This window comes from Bos javanicus, chromosome 4 (genome assembly GCF_032452875.1).
Source record: "Bos javanicus breed banteng chromosome 4, ARS-OSU_banteng_1.0, whole genome shotgun sequence".
Classification (NCBI taxonomy): domain Eukaryota; kingdom Metazoa; phylum Chordata; class Mammalia; order Artiodactyla; family Bovidae; genus Bos; species Bos javanicus.
This window is the reverse complement of record NC_083871.1, coordinates 119339410-119355858: the sequence shown is the minus strand read 5'-3', so window position 1 is coordinate 119355858 and position 16449 is coordinate 119339410. Positions and strand designations below refer to the sequence as shown.

The 16449-nt window shown below is 61.3% G+C and overlaps 1 protein-coding gene and 1 long non-coding RNA gene across 2 annotated transcripts; both read right to left on the bottom strand.

Annotated features, from left to right (window-relative positions):
* Positions 1–7952: 7952 nt before the first annotated feature.
* Positions 7953–10453, bottom strand: LOC133246948 (splicing factor 3A subunit 2-like). The gene is made up of 4 exons (XM_061415489.1): positions 10366–10453; positions 10051–10229; positions 9502–10012; positions 7953–9428 (listed from the first exon to the last, which is right to left on the bottom strand). The coding sequence occupies exons 1-4, from the start codon at positions 10451–10453 to the stop codon at positions 9211–9213; spliced, it is 996 nt and encodes a 331-aa protein (XP_061271473.1). The 3' UTR covers positions 7953–9210.
* A 3225-nt stretch (positions 10454–13678) lies between these two features.
* Positions 13679–16034, bottom strand: LOC133246710 (uncharacterized). Its single transcript, XR_009736122.1, has 3 exons — positions 15808–16034; positions 14608–15665; positions 13679–14280 (listed from the first exon to the last, which is right to left on the bottom strand). It is a non-coding gene; the product is annotated as an uncharacterized LOC133246710 (long non-coding RNA).
* Positions 16035–16449: the final 415 nt, after the last annotated feature.

Below are 16449 nucleotides of genomic sequence, written 5' to 3'. Positions count from 1 at the left end.
CCTTCTGTACATGCCTTGCTCACCTGTGTGTATGTAAATTATCACTTATAAGACTGGAAGGAGAGGGGAAAAGAACCCAACAAAGCCTCTGGAAGGAAACCCAAGGGGAGCAGTTGTTCAGAAAGCAGAGAAGGCCGGCGCTCATTTTACAGGCAGGCCAGATGAGACAGAAGGGAGGCAGCAGCGGAAGCCCGAGCTGTGGATGGAGGAAGGGGTGGAGACATGCAGTGAGTGTGCGCAGCGGGCAGGAAGCACGCCCTGACCCAGGGACAGAAGAGGGTGCCGAGGCTCGCAGGAGTGGCGGGCTCCTGCAGGGCGGACGCCGAGGCTGCAGCCGGGATCCACATTCTGTCCCGTCTCAGCTGGGAGAGCCGGGCCCTCTGCACCCTGCCCACACCCGGCTCCAGCTCAGAGCCGGCAGCAGGCCCGGTGTAAGTTTTATTATCAAGGTGGAGAAGACTCTTGAGAGTCCCTTGGACTGCAAGGAGATCCAACCAGTCCATCCTAAAGGAAATCAGTCCTGAATATTCACTGGAAGGACTGATGCTGAAGCTGAAACTCCAATACTTTGGCCACCTGATGTGAAGAAGTGACTCATTTGAAAAGCCCCTGATGCTGGGAAAGATTGAGGGCAGGAGGAGAAGGGGACGACAGAGGATGAGGTGGTTGGATGGCATCACCGACTTGATGGACATGAGTTTGAGTAAACTTTGGGAGTTGGTGATGGACAGGGAGGCCTGGCGTGCTGCAGTCCACAGGGTCGCAAAGAGTTGGACACTACTGAGCGACGGAACTGAACTGAGCCTTCCATGTCTGTTGGCGCCAGGGACCCAGGCTATGAGTCTCCCAACCACAAGGAGGGCGATCTCCCCCGACAATACCCAGCAATTAGTGTGCGCCACATGTGTACCCTGCTGGAGGTGGGCCATGCGGTGGGAGGTTCAGTCCCTGGTCTTCAAGATCCACCAGGAAACACGGGCCCCTGGGGGCCACAGAGCAGTGTGCAAGTCCTCCCCAGGGGCCCGTGAGGAGGGATCTGGGGGGTGAGCCACCCCCCTTCACGGGCTCAGCGGCTCTCACAGCACACCTGGGGTGACACAGGCTCCGAATCCGTCCTGACTCTCACCGGTGCCCCCACGCCTCCCTGGGCACGGCGCGTGCTGGGGTGGGCGTCTCACCGCTCACCTTCACGACGCCTCGGGGCTGAACCATCACTGCTGCCTGAGATGACTCTCGCCAGTGCCCCCACGCCTCCCTGGGCACAGCGCGTGCCCAGGTGGGCGTCTCACCGCTCACCTTCACGACGCCTCGGGGCTGAACCGTCACTGCAGCTGAGATGACGGTGATCTGGCAAAGAGAACGCGAAGGGCCCACCTACTGAGTGCTGTAAACTAGGCCACCCACGGCGTGCCCAGCGCTTCTCCAGACGGCGACCCGGCGTCTGTGTCAGGGGCGGGGGTGGGCTCGCTGGAATTCCGCGAAGATGCATGGGGTGGGGAGAGACAGCCTCACATCAGCTGGCAGATCCAGCGTTGTTAAAAACGCCCGCCTCCCCCGGGAGTCCTAAGCCCTGGCGTGAGGACGTGGGGTCCCTAGAGCAGCCCACAGCCTGACTCTAAGAGTCTGCCCCTCCCCCGATGTCATTCTCCAGCCCTGCCCCCCAAAAAACTAACCGCAGTGTCTTCAGGCACCCCAGCCTGCCCTCGGGGGGTCGGTGCTTGTAGAGAATTCCCCATCCTCCCCTGAGACACCCAGGTCACAGGTCAGCACCCCCCTCTCCGCCCACACCAAGTCCGTTCGCCACCTTGGCCTGGCACCACTGAGATCCTGCAGCTGGGTCATCCAGCTCCACCCCATGCCCACGCTGCTCTGTCTCTGTGGCTGGGAGCAGCGTCTCCTCTGCAGGGTCGTGGGTGAAAACGCTCCCCACAGACCTCTGCCCCACCCTGGCCCACCTGGGCCTCCCTGGCCAGGACGAGCCACCTCCAGTCGATGCTGTTGGTCTGACTTATTGGGTGGTGCAGGCGGAGAGGGCACATTCAGGAAGCTTTAGTTTTTTCTTACAAAATTGACACCCGTGCTTTTAAAAGCCGGTCTACTCACCTCTGCTCCCAGCCGTTTCCTGCTCTCTCCGGCCTTCAAATTTGAGCAGGAAGCCCCACCGTCATCCCGCAGGGAACTGACAGCAGTATTCTGTGTCTGTCTGTGTGTTTATTAATCAAGTAGAACGCTAATAAAAACCTTCATAATTAGCAGAACAGGCATCGATTCAAAGATGTTTATTGGAATAGAAAATTAGAATTTGATTACACCTTTGTTGCTAAACAATGGCTGGCTTTCATTTTGTTCGGGGTGTTTGTTTAGAGACTGGTCTTCGCCGTCCAGGCCGCTCCGTTTCTTAGGCGAGCCGCGTGGCGCGTGTCCGCCGTCTCCGTGGCTGAGCGACGCTGGTGGCTGCCGCGGTAGCCTCGGACGGCGCTCCCAGGAGCCGGGCCTGTGCGCCTCCGCCGGGCCGTGACCACCGGCCCGGGCCGAGCCCGGCGCGGTGGAGACTCGGTCCGGGGCGGGCGTGGGGACGCGTGGGGACCCCCGTGGGCACCGCCCCCTCTTGTCCAGAACCCGGGCTTCCAGAGTCCGTCCCGCACACGTCGAGGCGCCGGGGCTGGTGGGTTTGCTTCCGCCTCTGAGGGAAGCCGAGTCCCCAGAGAGGCCGCCAGAGAGGGGGCCGGTTCTCGGAGGAAAGGAAGCGAGAGGCACCTCCACGCCGCCCTGGGCTCGCCCTCCCCTGCTTGCCCTGGCCGGGGGCAGCCTCAGGTCCAGCCCCTCTGCCCGTCTCTCTCCGCTTGTCTGTCCTCTGCCTGTCCGTCTGTCTCTCTCTCCTCCCTCCTGGGGCATCTGCTTTGAAAGAGCAGCTTACACACACGTCTCAGTGGTTGGACTGGATGTCTAATTCAAACCCATCTTTCTTGAACATTTCCTCCCGTCTCTGCTTCATTTCCTGACCCAATCATAGTTACAATATAGTGATAATTTATCAAGTCACTGAAAATAGCTTCTGCCGTCCACAGACGCTGTTTCATCAGGCCCCGAGTCCGTCAGACCGACTCTGTCATGTGCCTGGTGGTAGGATGCTTGGGGCTCTTTCTCTTCACTCCTGTAAACTATCCCGGGAGAAGAAGCACCCTCGCAAGGCCACAAGTGTGTGGCCTCTGGTGTCCTCACGCCCAGCCTCTGCCCTGAGCCCTGAGCCCTCGGTTTGTCCCCAGGTTTAGAAGAGGGACATGGTCACCGCCCCCAGCATGGGCCGGCCCAGCCCTGGGCAGCCCAGCCCTCATCCGCCTCGGCCACAAGAGCTTGGGGTCAGCCCCGGCTGCTTCCTCTGGGGCCACTGGGCCCTCCCTGCCACGCAGCCACCTGGCGAAGCCCCCCGTCTGCTTATCTGCAGCCAGACTGCTTCCTTCTGGTCCTCTGAGGGCCTCACACACTCTTATTTTCTTTCCCTTTTCATGGAAATCAGAAAAATCAATCCATGAGCAGTCAGACTGGTCAGTCCCTGCAGAGGAGGAACAGGCCACCCCTGAGCAGGGTCCCCAGGGGCCTTTCCAGGGGCTCCCCAGGCCCCCCCCACCTCCTGCAGGCAGACAGTGCCCCCACCATGCCCACTGTGTGCCAGGCCCCGAGTGGGGGCCGCAGCCAGGAGGGCGGGTGGCGGGCGTGGGGTCCCCTCCCTTCTCACCACGTCGGCAGCCAATGCCTTGTTTAATCGCATTTGATAATTGTGTTTTGTGAGTTCAAATGTGTATTTATTATCAGAACACATTCTCACTAAGAAACAATGAAAATTTTCAGAATACTGAGAAATGAGGCTGTTTTAGTCAACTCCAAAATCCTAAAGTCAAGATTTACAGAGAATTCCCACAGTCTCATAGCAAATGGGACCCAGTGGAAGGTCGAGGATCCTGGCCCCTCCAGGCTTGGGGGGCTCAGCATCTGGAAGGCCCAGGACTGAGGGCTGGCTCTGCAGGTGTGGGGACACCCCAAGAGGGCTGCTGGAGGGGCTACAAGACCCCTGTTAAGAGGCTGACCTCACAGAAGACCTTCTGCTGGGGACAGAGGGTCACAGACAGACAGTGTTGGCAGCTGGGAGGGGGAGGGCATGTGTGTGCATGTATGTGCTTGAGTGTGTGCACACATGTGTGTACATACGTGTGCTTGTGTGTGTGCTCGTGTCTGTGTGCATTGTGTGATTGCTTGCGTGTGCACACATGTGCACGTGTGTGTGTGCTCATATACATGTGCGTGTGTGCATGTGTGCTCGAGTCTGTGCGTGTGTACTCGTGTGTATGCCCATGCGACAGCGTGAGCAGGTGGAGAAGCAGCAGGAGAGGTGGGTGGAAGGGCCCTGGGGCAGCGTCGGGGAGGGCGGGGGAGGCGCCAGAGAAAGTCGGGGCACAGAGCTGGGGATGAGTCACAGAGCAGGTGGGACTGGCCCGTGTGGACCCCAGCTGGGGCTGACTGGCTGTCGTGGTCAGTCAAGCTGCTTAGCACCGGAGGAGGTGTCACTGAGGCCTGGAGGCTCATGGGCACCAGAGCAGCTGCTGGCCCTGCAGCCACGTGTGCTGCTTTGGCCCACAGGCCAGGGCTGGGTTCCAGCCCCTGTTTGTCCCTCAGCCGAGGGCCCTTGTGCAGTGCACAACATACCCAACTGCACTCAGGTGGTGGAAAGCCAAGGCACCTGGCCTGCCACACACAAGGCTGAGCTGCAGCTGGACAGGCACAGGAAGGCGGCCGAGAGCTGGTGGCACCCAGTCCCGCCAGCTGCCCAGGCTCAGGACACGGGGTCCCATCTAGCCATGAGGGCCGAGGGGAAGCCAAGGGCAGAGTCCATGGTCCAGCTCACTGAGAGAAGCTGGGCATCTGGGTTTGTAACAAGCATCGCAAGAGAGTCAATGTACACGTCCAGAGAGACATCCGACCTCAGGCTTGGCGGGAACACGGGGCAGAGAGCGAGAGAGACGGGGCACGCCCCTGGGTTGCACTCTGCCCCCGTCACCCCCTCCATGCAGCCACCTTTGCAAACCACTCCCAGTTCTATTGTGGAACAAGAAAAAAGACAGAAATAACACTTAGAGGCAATGCCCGTCACCCAGAGAGGTTCTGTCCAGAGACCACCTGATCTGCCCGCCCCACGCCAAGTCCGCTGATCGTCCTTGAGTGGCTTCTTTGCCCAGAGTCGACCCTGCATCCCGGTCCTGTCCCCAAACCAGAAAGGGCTGAGAAGTGGAGGGTAAATGTCATCCAGACGAAGGTCTTTTTAAATTCAGTTCAGTTCGGTCATTCAGTCACGTCCGACTCTTTGCGACCCGATGGACTGCAGCACGCCAGGCCTCCCTGTCCATCACCAACTCCTGGAGTTCACCCCAACCCATGTCCATCGAGTTGGTGATGCCATCCAACCATCACATCCTCTGTCATCCCCTTCTCCTCCCGCCTTCAATCTTTCCCAGCATCAGGGTCTTTTCCAATGAGTCAGTTTTTCACATCAGGTGGCCAAAGTAAGGTTTCCAGGCTCCCATAAACATGGGGAAGCCGTGATCAGGGGCTCTGAAAGACTTATAAGCCAACCAAATGGAAATCAGGTTTGGCGGTAAGAGAAGCTTTGCCTGCCTAGCGAGTGTTCGGCCAAAGCCAGAAACGACTGCGTCCTTCTGCACAGCTTACTAAACTTCAATTTCAGCAACAGCATATTTTCAGCAGGAGACAGAACTAGCTTCAAATTCAGTTTTACCAAAAATATGAAATCAGAGGTGTATTCTTTGATCTGAAGTAAAGGCTGAGTCCACAAGCCTTTCCGCCGACTGCCCCAGCCTCCGGGTCCGCACACCCGTCCCGCCCAGGGAGATGAGGTCACAACTCAGCCACCACAGGGGAGGAGCCGGGGGGACCCGGGCCCACCCGCCAGCATGGGCCAGTGCCGCGGCTGCTGCGGACGGTCAGAGGGGTGGGGGAACTTCACGGAGGTGTCACAATTCGGGGGTCAAAAATACACACACGAGTGTGACTGGCAGCCTGAGACATAAAACCTGAGACCACGCTGTGTCCTGTTTACAATCTGTATAAAACTGCTCTGTGTGCATAAAATGCAACAAATGATGCTCGAGAATCTTCAGTGATTTGCCGACATTTAGAAAGTCAAGAACAATTCCAACTTGAAAATACTTTTCAGCTTTTGAGAATGAACGAAAGGCAGAATGTTAACTTTGCAGTTTCACAAATAGGAAAAAGTCCACATGGACATCCACTTATTTCACAAATAGGAAGATGTCCATCCGTGGACACGTCAACTTTGGTTCAAGTGTGAAAAATAGAGCGTGTGTGAGGACAAGAAGAGCGTGTGAGGGACCCAACGGGTCCTGCATCCCACCGACCGGGTCCGAGGCTTCCCCTCATCCACGCGACGCGGGGCGGGGGCAGCCACTGGCGTGCTGAGAAGTCCACGTTCTGCTACACGAACTCCTTAAACTTTAATGCTGACTGTCTGCTTTCTGGTAATAAAATTGTGACTGTGCAGTTACTGGTCCGAAGCACCTCCTGTGCTGGAGGTGCCCGGTTTCTGCCTCAGAGTGGACTGGCTTTGATTTTAGCGTTTGGTCAGAAGCCATTTGGCCATGAGGCCGTTTCTGTGCACCTGTGGTCAGAGCCTTGCTGGACTGAGGCAGTGACCAGCTCCACCCTGCCCTCCTCCCTTGGTGCCTCCCAGCCCCAGGATGACCCAGGTCCCAGCAGGTCCTGGGCATGCTCAGCCGGGCGCCGAGACACACACACACCACACCTGTGGCTACAACGCCGCGTGTGCAGCCTGCAGCAGGGCCCTGGGCCCGGAGCCGGCCACGGAGGGTGTGGGGATGACGGGGACGGGAGGGAGGGCCCGTGTGTGTGAAGACGCTCAGGTCTGGGCCCTGGGCCTGGAGCTGGCCACGGAGGGTGTGGGGATGACGGGGACGGGAGGGAGGGCCCGTGTGTGTGAAGACGCTCAGGTCTGGGCCCTGGGCCTGGAGCTGGCCACGGAGGGTGTGGGGATGACGGGGACGGGAGGGAGGGCCCATGTGTGTGAAGACGCTCAGGTCTGCAGCCCCTACCCTGAGGCTTGCCCTGGCCTCGCCAGGAGGGAGAGGGGCCCTGCGGGTGGTCCCGGAGTCTGGGGTCCAGACAGAGAAGCAAGAGGGCTCCCCAGCTGGGCCGGGAGACCTGGGAGGGACTGTGAGCAGAGGAAGCTGGAGTGGCCAGGCTCCGTGCCAAGCCCCACCTCCCAGACCTGCCTGTGAGCTTCTTCCCACCAGCACCTCTGCATCCATCAGCTATCACTGCTTAACAAGCATCCCAGGCTCCCTGGCTTCAGACGACTGCACTTGACTATTTCTCACGATTCTGGTGCTGAGCAGACTCAACTACAGGTATCACTGCGGTCTCTCGTGGGGTCACAGTCAGGTGACTGCTGTGCTGGGATGCACATGATGCCTGTGCCACCCGCCAGAGCCCCACGGGGGCAAAGACCAGGGCCTCTCTGTGTGTCTCTGTCTCACACACGCACACGCGCACACACACTTCTGGTTTTCTCCCCAGAACTCCCAGTGGCCCGTGTGCCCCAGGGCCCTGCGGGCAGCAACCTGAAGCATTGGTGGGACGGATGGTGAAGGGCACTGGCCGCCCTCCTGGGCCTCAGCACCCCGCCTGGCCTGGGGACGCGTGGGGACGCCGCTGGTGAACCTCTGGCCAGGAGGCGGTTGGCTCTGGAACCATCAGTCCAGGGCAATCTCCCTTTTTATCTGAAAGGGAGGGTGTCCTCTTGGCTTAGGAACAAGTTGCCTTTTGTAAGTGGTTTAGAATTGTTGGCTAAAATTACACCCTGCTCAGCAGACATTTTTGGACTCGGGAGTCTACCACGCGGGCTGTGCCATAGGTATTCTACTTTATTAGAAGAAAACGCCTGTCCTGATCGTGCACAGGTTATACGAGGCTTCGTCTGTGTGCCGCCAGCTCTCGGGGACATGTGGGAAGGGCCTCTGTGTGTCCAGGCTGGGCCCTGAGACAGCATCGGGAGGTCCAGCTCCATCCCTGACCCCAGGCCCCTCAAGGGCATGGACAGCAAGCGGCCCGGGGCCCTGGGCAGGGCTTCCAGCTCCCATCCTCCTTGGTTGGGCTAGGGCGGCCGCAGGCCCTGGATGCATGGAGGCTGTGTAGGGGGAGGCCTGGCTCCCAGGAGGGTGATGGCCGCGGGCGCCCAGGGGAGGAGGACAGGCGGGAACAGGAGCTGTGGACGCCGGGCACAGGCGGCGGGGCGCTGCTGTTTGGGGTGGCCCTACATGACCGGCCCCCAGGGCAGGTCAGCCCCCTAGACAGGGGGCCTGCCCGAGGCACACGGCCAGCTGGTGGGGCAGGTGTGGAAGCCGCCTGGCTCAGGACGCGTGCTCCTGCCCCTGGGTGGCCAGATACCGAGCACTTCTAGAGGAGCAAGGATGGGGTGGGGGGGTTGAAGCCACGTGAAAGGCCCCAGCCCGGAAGTGGGGACAGATGAGATCCCCAACAGGCCAAAGGTCGGTGTCAGCCTCAAGGGGAAAGGGGGCAGGAGGGAGCTTCGGGAGGCCGACAGCATAGGGCAGGGCTGCCCAGACGGCGGTGCGTGTCGTGCACTGCACAATCCCTGGCACGGCTGAGTCGACGCGCCCCCGAGCGGGGCGGCCCCACGTGTGACCAGGCTTCGGGACTCGGGACAGCAGGGAGCCGCAGCTGCGAGGGGACCTGGGGTGGAAGCCAGGGCTCCAGGGGCCTCGTCTTCACATGAAGACGCTGGACTCTGCTTCTCTTGAGGCCACGTGAGTCCCCACCACATGGACGCTTCTGTAGACATGACTGCAAACTCTGGGGGCGATGAAATCTACCCCACGGCAGGGAGAGTGAAGCGCAGCAGGCAGAACCCTGGAGGGGCCAGCCCCGAACAGGAGCGCAGCACGGGGGAGCACCTGCTGTACCCTCGGGGCGGCCTGGAGCTGGGGCCGCAAGGCAGCCAACGCTACGAAAGGGCAGGCCCCAGCATCCAGGGCAACCACAGCCTCTGAGCAGCGCGGGAGGAACCCGAACGGGGGCCTTCAACCTCTGCCCCAACCCCCGCCAGCCCTGCAGAAGCAAGCCCAGGGCTCCAAGAATAAGCACCTAAACGAGGGCGGAGCCCCCACCCCCGAGAATGAACCCGAACTGGGGCGGAGCGCCCTCCCCGAGGATGAACCTGAACTGGGGTGGAGGCCACGCCCCCGAGGAAGAACCTGATCTGGGGCGGAGACCCTCCCCAGGAGGATCCTGAACTGAGGTGGAGCCCCCACCCCCGAGGATGATCCTGAGCTGGGATGGAGGCCACGCCCCCGAGGATGAGCCTGAACTGGGGCGGAGGCCACGCCTCCAAGGATGAGCCTGAACTGCGGTGGAGCCCCCACCCCGAGGATGAACCTGAACTGGGGCGGAGCCCCCACCCGGAGGATGATCCTGAGCTGGGGTGGAGGCCACGCCCCCGAGGATGAACCTGAGCTGGGGTGGAGCCCCCACCCGGAGGATGAACCTGAGCTGGGGTGGAGCCCCCACCCGGAGGATGAACCTGAGCTGGGGTGGAGCCCCCACCCGGAGGATGAACCTGAGCTGAGGTGGAGGCCACGCCCCCGAGGATGAACCTGAGCTGGGGTGGAGCCCCCACCCGGAGGATGATCCTGAGCTGGGGTGGAGGCCACGCCCCCGAGGATGAACCTGAGCTGGGGTGGAGGCCACGCCCCCGAGGATGAACCTGAGCTGGGGTGGAGCCCCCCACCCGGAGGATGAACCTGAGCTGGGGTGGAGGCCACGCCCCCGAGGATGAACCTGAGCTGGGGTGGAGCCCCCCACCCGGAGGATGAACCTGAGCTGGGGTGGAGCCCCCACCCCGAGGATGAACCTGAACTGGGGTGGAGCCCCCACCCCGAGGATGAGCCTGAACTGGGGCGGAGGCCACGCCCCCCGAGGATGAACCTGAACTGGGGTGGAGGCCACGCCCCCGAGGATGAGCCTGAACTGGGTGGAGCCGTCACTGGAGGACAGTATGCAGTCTGAGGTCGGCCCTGAGCTGCTACGGAAACAATGGCACGGGAATATGCCCTCTGGAGTCTCGTCTGGACCAGCAGGTCCCTCACCAAGAGGAAGCAGCAGGGCTCACACTGCACGACCTCTGGGGCGGGGTCATCAGAGCCCGGGGTCTTCCACCGCCTCACGTGCTCACACGCAGACCCGGCCGCCCTGTGCAGGCCGCGGGAGCTCGTGTCTGCTTCCACCGCCTCACGTGCTCACACGCAGACCTGGCCGCCGTGTGCAGGCCGCGGGAGCCCGTGTGCGCGTGACCTGCCAATCGCCCCGCTGGGCCCAGGCCCGCAGCCATCACTGCCGGCCAGACGTGTGGGGAAGGCATCTCAGGATCCTCCTGCCTAAGCGCCAGACACCACGAGAGAGGCAAGGCTTCCCCACCTGCCTGGGGTAAACAGCTCACCCAGACTCTGTAGGAACAATAGCTCACTATTATTATTGTGGTTTTCTAAGTTGTATAGTTGATTTAGGGCTTCCCTGGTGACTGAGAGGTAAAGAATCTGCCTGTAATGCTGGAGACATGGGTGGGATCCCTGGGTCAGGAAGATCCCCTGGAGGAGGGCATGGCAACCCACTCCAGTATTCCTGCCTGGAGAATCCCAGGACAGAGGAGCCTGGGGGGCTACAGTCCATGGGGTCGCAAAGCATCGGACACGACTGAGCAACTGAGCAGTGAGCATACGCAGGCACACCCACACACACACCATGGTGCCTGTGCACACACACGTCACACGCACACGAGGACACAGGGCCCAGAGGGACGGCCTGACTCCTGAGTTAAAATACGGGCGGCATCTGGGCAGAGAGGGAGAAAGGTTTCAGAAACACATCAGAACCCATACGAGGGGACTGCGTGTGACGACTTCCCACTTGTCCTGGGGCCCCTTTCCCAGAGCAGAAGCTCCCCGGGGGGAGGGCTGGCCTGTCGATGATGCGGCCACAGAGAAGAGTCAGCTGCCGACCCTGCAGTGAGAGCAGCCACATGGGTGGGCTGGCGGGGGAGACCCAACCCTGCGGCTTAACCGTCCACGGTCCCCCGATGGCCCCAGGGCCGGCCGTGCTCGGGAGAGGCCAGGCCGTCCACCAGACTCCAGGGGGGCCACCCTAGTCCGCGCACATGGGGCCCGCCACGCAGCGGGACCTGCACTTCTCCCGGGACCCGCCAGGTTGGGGCTCAGACAGGCGGGCGGACACTTGCCCCGTCACGGAGGCAGCCAAGCACAGCCCCCCAGCCGGGCCCAGACGCGCCCGCGCCAGAGCCTGAGCCAGCCGCCCTTGGGTGCCCTGATGCCGGAGGGGCCTGGGCACTGAGGAGGGCAGAGACCCGGTGGCTCGCCGGCCACCCCAGCACGTCTGCACCAGCTGCGCTCACGGCTGGCCCCACACACGTGTGCTGGCGCAGCAGAATTGGCCTTACCCAGCTCACCCATCTCCCAGGCCTTGCGGACACAGCCGAAGACGAGGCTGCACAGACCCACCTGGGCAGGCCGCGGCCCTGGCCCCGCTCAGGGCACTGGGCCCGGGGCCCTACCTTCGGGGAAGTTCACCCCTGCTCCTGTCCTCATGGCCGGGTCTGCTCTTGTGCAGAATCAAACTTCCGAGGGCCTGAGTCTTCTGCTGTCCCGGGACACAGAAGTCTGACTGGCAGCCTGACCACAACTGCTCCTCTGCTGAAAAGAAAACTAGGAACCCCAGCACCATGAACTGCGCCTCCGTTTCGAGGTGCACCAAGGCCGGATGGACTCCGTCCTGCAGAGCCTCACCGCTGCGAGGGCGCCCGTGGACTCTTGGGGTCCCTTCCAGCGGAGGGGGTTGTTTGCGTTCCTGCTACAGTTTTGCTTGGGTGTTGGTCAGGGCAGGGCCGGGGGCCGAGCCGGGGTGGGTGCGGCTGCAAGGATGGCCTGTGCATTCCCTGGCTCTGACTCCCACAGAGGGGATGGGGTTCAGAGGTTGCTGCTCTGTCCCGTCTCACTGCTCTGTCCGGTCTCACGGGTCTGTCCCCGTCTCACCGGTCTGTCCCCATCTCAGTGATCTGTCCCGTCTCAGTGATCTGTCCCATCTCAGTGGTCTGTCCCCATCTCACAGGATGTCTCAGGGTCACATGGGCACTGACCACTCACACATCAAAGTTGTGAGTCGATACCTGATGAGGGCTACCCCCTTCTCCACTCCAGCCACCCCCCACCCCCTGCTGGACACCCCTGGATTTCTGCAAGAGTGTAAAGAGAGCCTTGGTGGGATTAATCGTGAGCGGGGACCATTCTGAGCTGCAAAGGTGCTTTCCAAGCAGGAGCCTGGAAGCTGGGTCTCTGGAGAGGCAGGAACCCGGTGGCTCGCTCAGGCTGGACTGAGAGGTACAGACGGTGGGGGGAGCTCTCCCAGCTGGAGGACTCCCTCCCCAGCCCCGCACCCGCCCTCTGGGAGCCTCCAGCCAGCACTCATTAGCCCTCGCATCTCTCACCCAGCTTCTGGGTGTGATCAAGAATTAGGTTTAGCAAATTAGGTGAGGAGAGGGCGCTTGGAAATGACACCTCGGTGATTGATGCTGCTAATAAGCCTTCAGCCAGGAGTTCCCGCCCCACGCCCGCCCCCGCCCCCACCCCCCAGGGCTCACCCCCCGGGGCTCCCTCCCCAGCGCCAGGAGGGGGCACCCAGCCCAGCCTGTGTCCTGAGCGCGCCCTGCGTCTCCCGGGGTGGTGTGGGCCTGCCTTCCCAGACCGGGTCCTTCTCCTTCCATCCTCCTCTCCTCCCACGGCCCCTCAGATACTCACACCTCCCTAACCCGAAGGAAAGGGCGCACTGGCCCCTCACGTGTCGCCCTCGAGCTCGGCCCGTCTGCCTCTGTCTGGGGGTCTTGCTCCATTTTCCTCCCCTCTGGGAGCCACAGGAGGTGCACCTACCAGCCACACTCCACTGACCACAGCCCACTGAGGACACTCCAGCAGCCCCACTGCTGGTGACTGTCCGTGTTCCGCCCGGTAAGACCGTCTGTAGAAGCAAGCCCGCCCTCAGGCGGGTTCCTCTTAAGACACATCTCATTCTAGCAGAGAAAAGCGTCCAAGCAACTAAAGGGTCTTTTCTTTTCAACTCACGGTAGGCGAGAACCTTCTCAGAGCAGCGCGTTGTCCTGGGTACAGTGGAATGCACAGCACCTGCCCTTCAGCAGGTGACAGCAGAGGCCAGAGGTGTCCTAAAAACTAAGGCAGGGGGTTGGCAGGAGATTACCAGAGGCGCAGGAGTCCAGCCGCAGGGGTGTTCCCTGGGCAGAGAGACCTGTGCTGCTGTTCCAACAGCGGGGATCCCGGGAACATGGGCAGACCCACAGGGCAGGGCAGGGCGCCAGCTCCACAGGCGACAGGCTCGGATGGGAGCTTGAACCCTCACGTGGGGTTCGCATCAGGCCAACAGCTTAGAAACTCTCCTGGAGGTATCAGGAGCTGTTAAGGGGTCTAACCAGAGACCACCGACACAGCAAACAGGCCTCACTGGGCTGAGCCATCCTGCAAAAAAGAGGCAACATGGGTGTCCACAGCAGAAAGGCTGGTGTGTCCCTCCCGAGAGCCAGAGCCCCCCACCCAGGCAGGGCGATCCCCCCCTCGCTGTCTTCCTTCTGACCCACTGATGTCCCAAGGCTGTTGCACATCCCACCTCATCTGGGAACCCTTGATGGCTACTGAGTCAGCCCCTCCGCCACAGTATTGTCCTGGCCAGCACGGATTAAATTACTTCACCGACAAATGCTGCTCCCAGACGCACAGCAGAGTGTTCGTTCACCCCGGCTCCCGGAAGGGTGGCCCCATCTTGGGAAAGCTCCTGGGAGTCGGGTAGGGAGACCCACCTTCCTCTTTCTCGTGATGAGTCTTGTCGAGCACGGTCCTTTGACAGCAGAGGGGCTGGTGGGAGGTGGACGGATCCCACTCTGGGAAAGACACCTAACACCTGCTGATCGCATCACCAGGACGAATAAAACACTGCAGGAGCCCGTGAGGCTGAACGGGGGTACCCGCGGGCGGGGTGCTGGGACGCAGATGGAGGTTCTGAGAATGGCGGCAGGCATCCCCCGCGGCCCCGTTTCCAAATCGACGGTGTTTCCCAGGAAGGAGTCCTCGTGAGCTGCCGACCCTGCACACACGAGGTCTAAGTCTGTCCACACCCCACCTGCAGCTACGCATGGCTTCTCCCCCGGAAACCACACCCCGGATCTGCGTGGCAAAACTGAGCACCTCCCCCAAGCCTCCACCCCACATGCCTCCAAAGCACCCCAAGCCCAGGGGAGGTCTTCCTGGAGTTTCTTCTCTGTCCCTCCTCCCCCATTCCTCCAGACCCTTCCCTCCATCTGCACCGTCCCCGGGGGCCACGCTCTCGCTGCTTTTCCCATGTCTGCAAGACCCCTGCCCACCCCCACCCCGCCACTGTCTCCCTCTGGGCTGGCTCCTAACCCACTCCCACCTCCAGGGCTCCATCCTCCTGACGGCCAATCTGATGGCATCACTCCAGACGTCAGCAGCTCTCCGTCCCGGGATAAGATGCTTCCAAGACCTTTCACAACCTCCCCCTCGGCCCCAGTGCACACTGGGCTCTGGTCACGCTGCACTCCTGCAGCCCAGGGTCCCACCTTCTTCCAGGGCCGTACCCATGACAGCAGCAGCCTCTCTGGTCCCTCCAGGAAACCCTTGCTGGTCCTTAAAGATGGGCCAGGTTTGGGGACATCACAGCCGAGGGGCTGTGACAACCCCCCAGCAGACCACTCGTGCCTCCCTCACCGCAGCGCTGTCCCGGGGTCTCCTTACGCTGCCCACCCCACAAGCCCTCCTGGAAGGGCTCTTTGTTCTTCCTGGCACCCTCAGAGCCTTGCACAGGTCAGGCAGCCAGTGGACGTCTGCTGGACACGGAAACCACGAGCTCCTTCCCTCCCCCAGCGCCGACATCCATCATCTTCGCAGGTATTATTTCTGTCCCGCCTTGTTCCAAAGGGATTGAAGGATGCTTTGATCAAAACTTCACAAAGACTGGTTTACTGGGATCGTAATGATAAATCTATTCATTTGACCAAGAAATAACGTGTTCAGCTCAAAGTGCAGCAATGACTGAGTCCCAGGTCCAAGTCCACCCTGGACGTTCTCGGAAGCCAGACTTTCCTCTTGATTCTGGAGGTTTGGTTACAAACAAAATCCACCCGTGGTTTTACATGATCCCGGGGGAAGGCAGTGAGAAGTCACTCATCCACTCTTTGAAAAAGAGCTGCAGAGGACGTTGTTCTGGGCACCCCCACCTCGAATATGAGCACGTTTTCTGAGGAGCTAGTCCACCCGGGCGGCTGGCTTCCACAGAGGGGTCAGGAACGCCAGTTGGGCAGGAGGGATGCAGGGTCCTGGGAACCATCCCCAGCTGGCATCCAGGCTCAGATTCACCCCAGTAAAGGGGAGAGCTAGACGGGGGCCCTCAGAGCCCTTTCCGTGTCAGGAACTCTGAGGTTCTGATTCTCTGCTCCACCGGAGGGGGGCTGTCTGAAAGAAAACCCACTAAGGGTGAGGGGCACGGCCTCTGCAAAGAGATCCCCGTGTGGGGGGGCTCCAGGGCGGGGGCCTGAGGGAGGCCGCTAGCAAACTTTGCTCCGTCCACTCATTCAGCGCAGATCGGAACACTCACCTGCAAGGTGCCGTCTGCACCGAGGGTGGGCAGCCCTGAGCAAGGCGAGCAAAGTCCCGTCCCGCCACGTCACTCCCAGGGTGGGCGGTGGACACCCACGGCGCGGCTCCGGCGACGCCAAGGGGGCACGCAGCCCGCGGGCAGGTCGGAGCCACGGAGGGCGAGGAAGGCTGCTGCCCAGCCCGCCTGGGAACAGCCAGCCGTGCAGACCGAGGACGAGCGCGTGCGCGCACCGGCGGTGCGACGGGGACGGCGCCTGAGGGCGCGGCGCGGACCGGTGTTGGGGGCCAGAGTGAGGTACTCCGCCCGTGACAAAGGTCATGAGGAAGGAGGCTCGACATACGCAAAGGCGGGATCGAGCCTCAGGAGTCCCCCTGGAACTCCTCGAGCATCTACCCCCATAACCAGAGCCTGCCTACTTTACTACTTTGTGCTCACCTACACCTCTGACTTTACGGGGGGCTGTCCCCCACCACCTCTTTTGGAGAAGGAGTTAACTTAGAGCTCCAGTTTATAATAATTCCTGGGCGTGATAAGAGTGTTTTAACCTACAAACTCCTCTGAAGGTTCTCTAGCCTGCCTGACAGGCTCGTCCGGCCACATGTGATCGCTCACAGCCTCCCAACCGTGAGAGGCACAAGA

Bases quoted from the DNA above. Each gene is read 5' to 3' on its own strand.
- LOC133246948 (XM_061415489.1), bottom strand. From the start codon at position 10,453: ATGGCTGCGGGCCTGGGCCCAGCGGGGCGATTGGCAGGTCACGCGCAC. The intron at 10,230-10,365 runs GTGAGCACGTGA...GTGCAGTGTGAG, and splicing joins CACGGCGGCCAGGTCTGCGT to CCCTGCTGCTTCCTCTTGGT. The intron at 10,013-10,050 runs GTTCATCCTCGG...GCCCCAGTTCAG, and splicing joins TGGCCTCCACCCCAGTTCAG to GCTCATCCTCGGGGTGGGGG.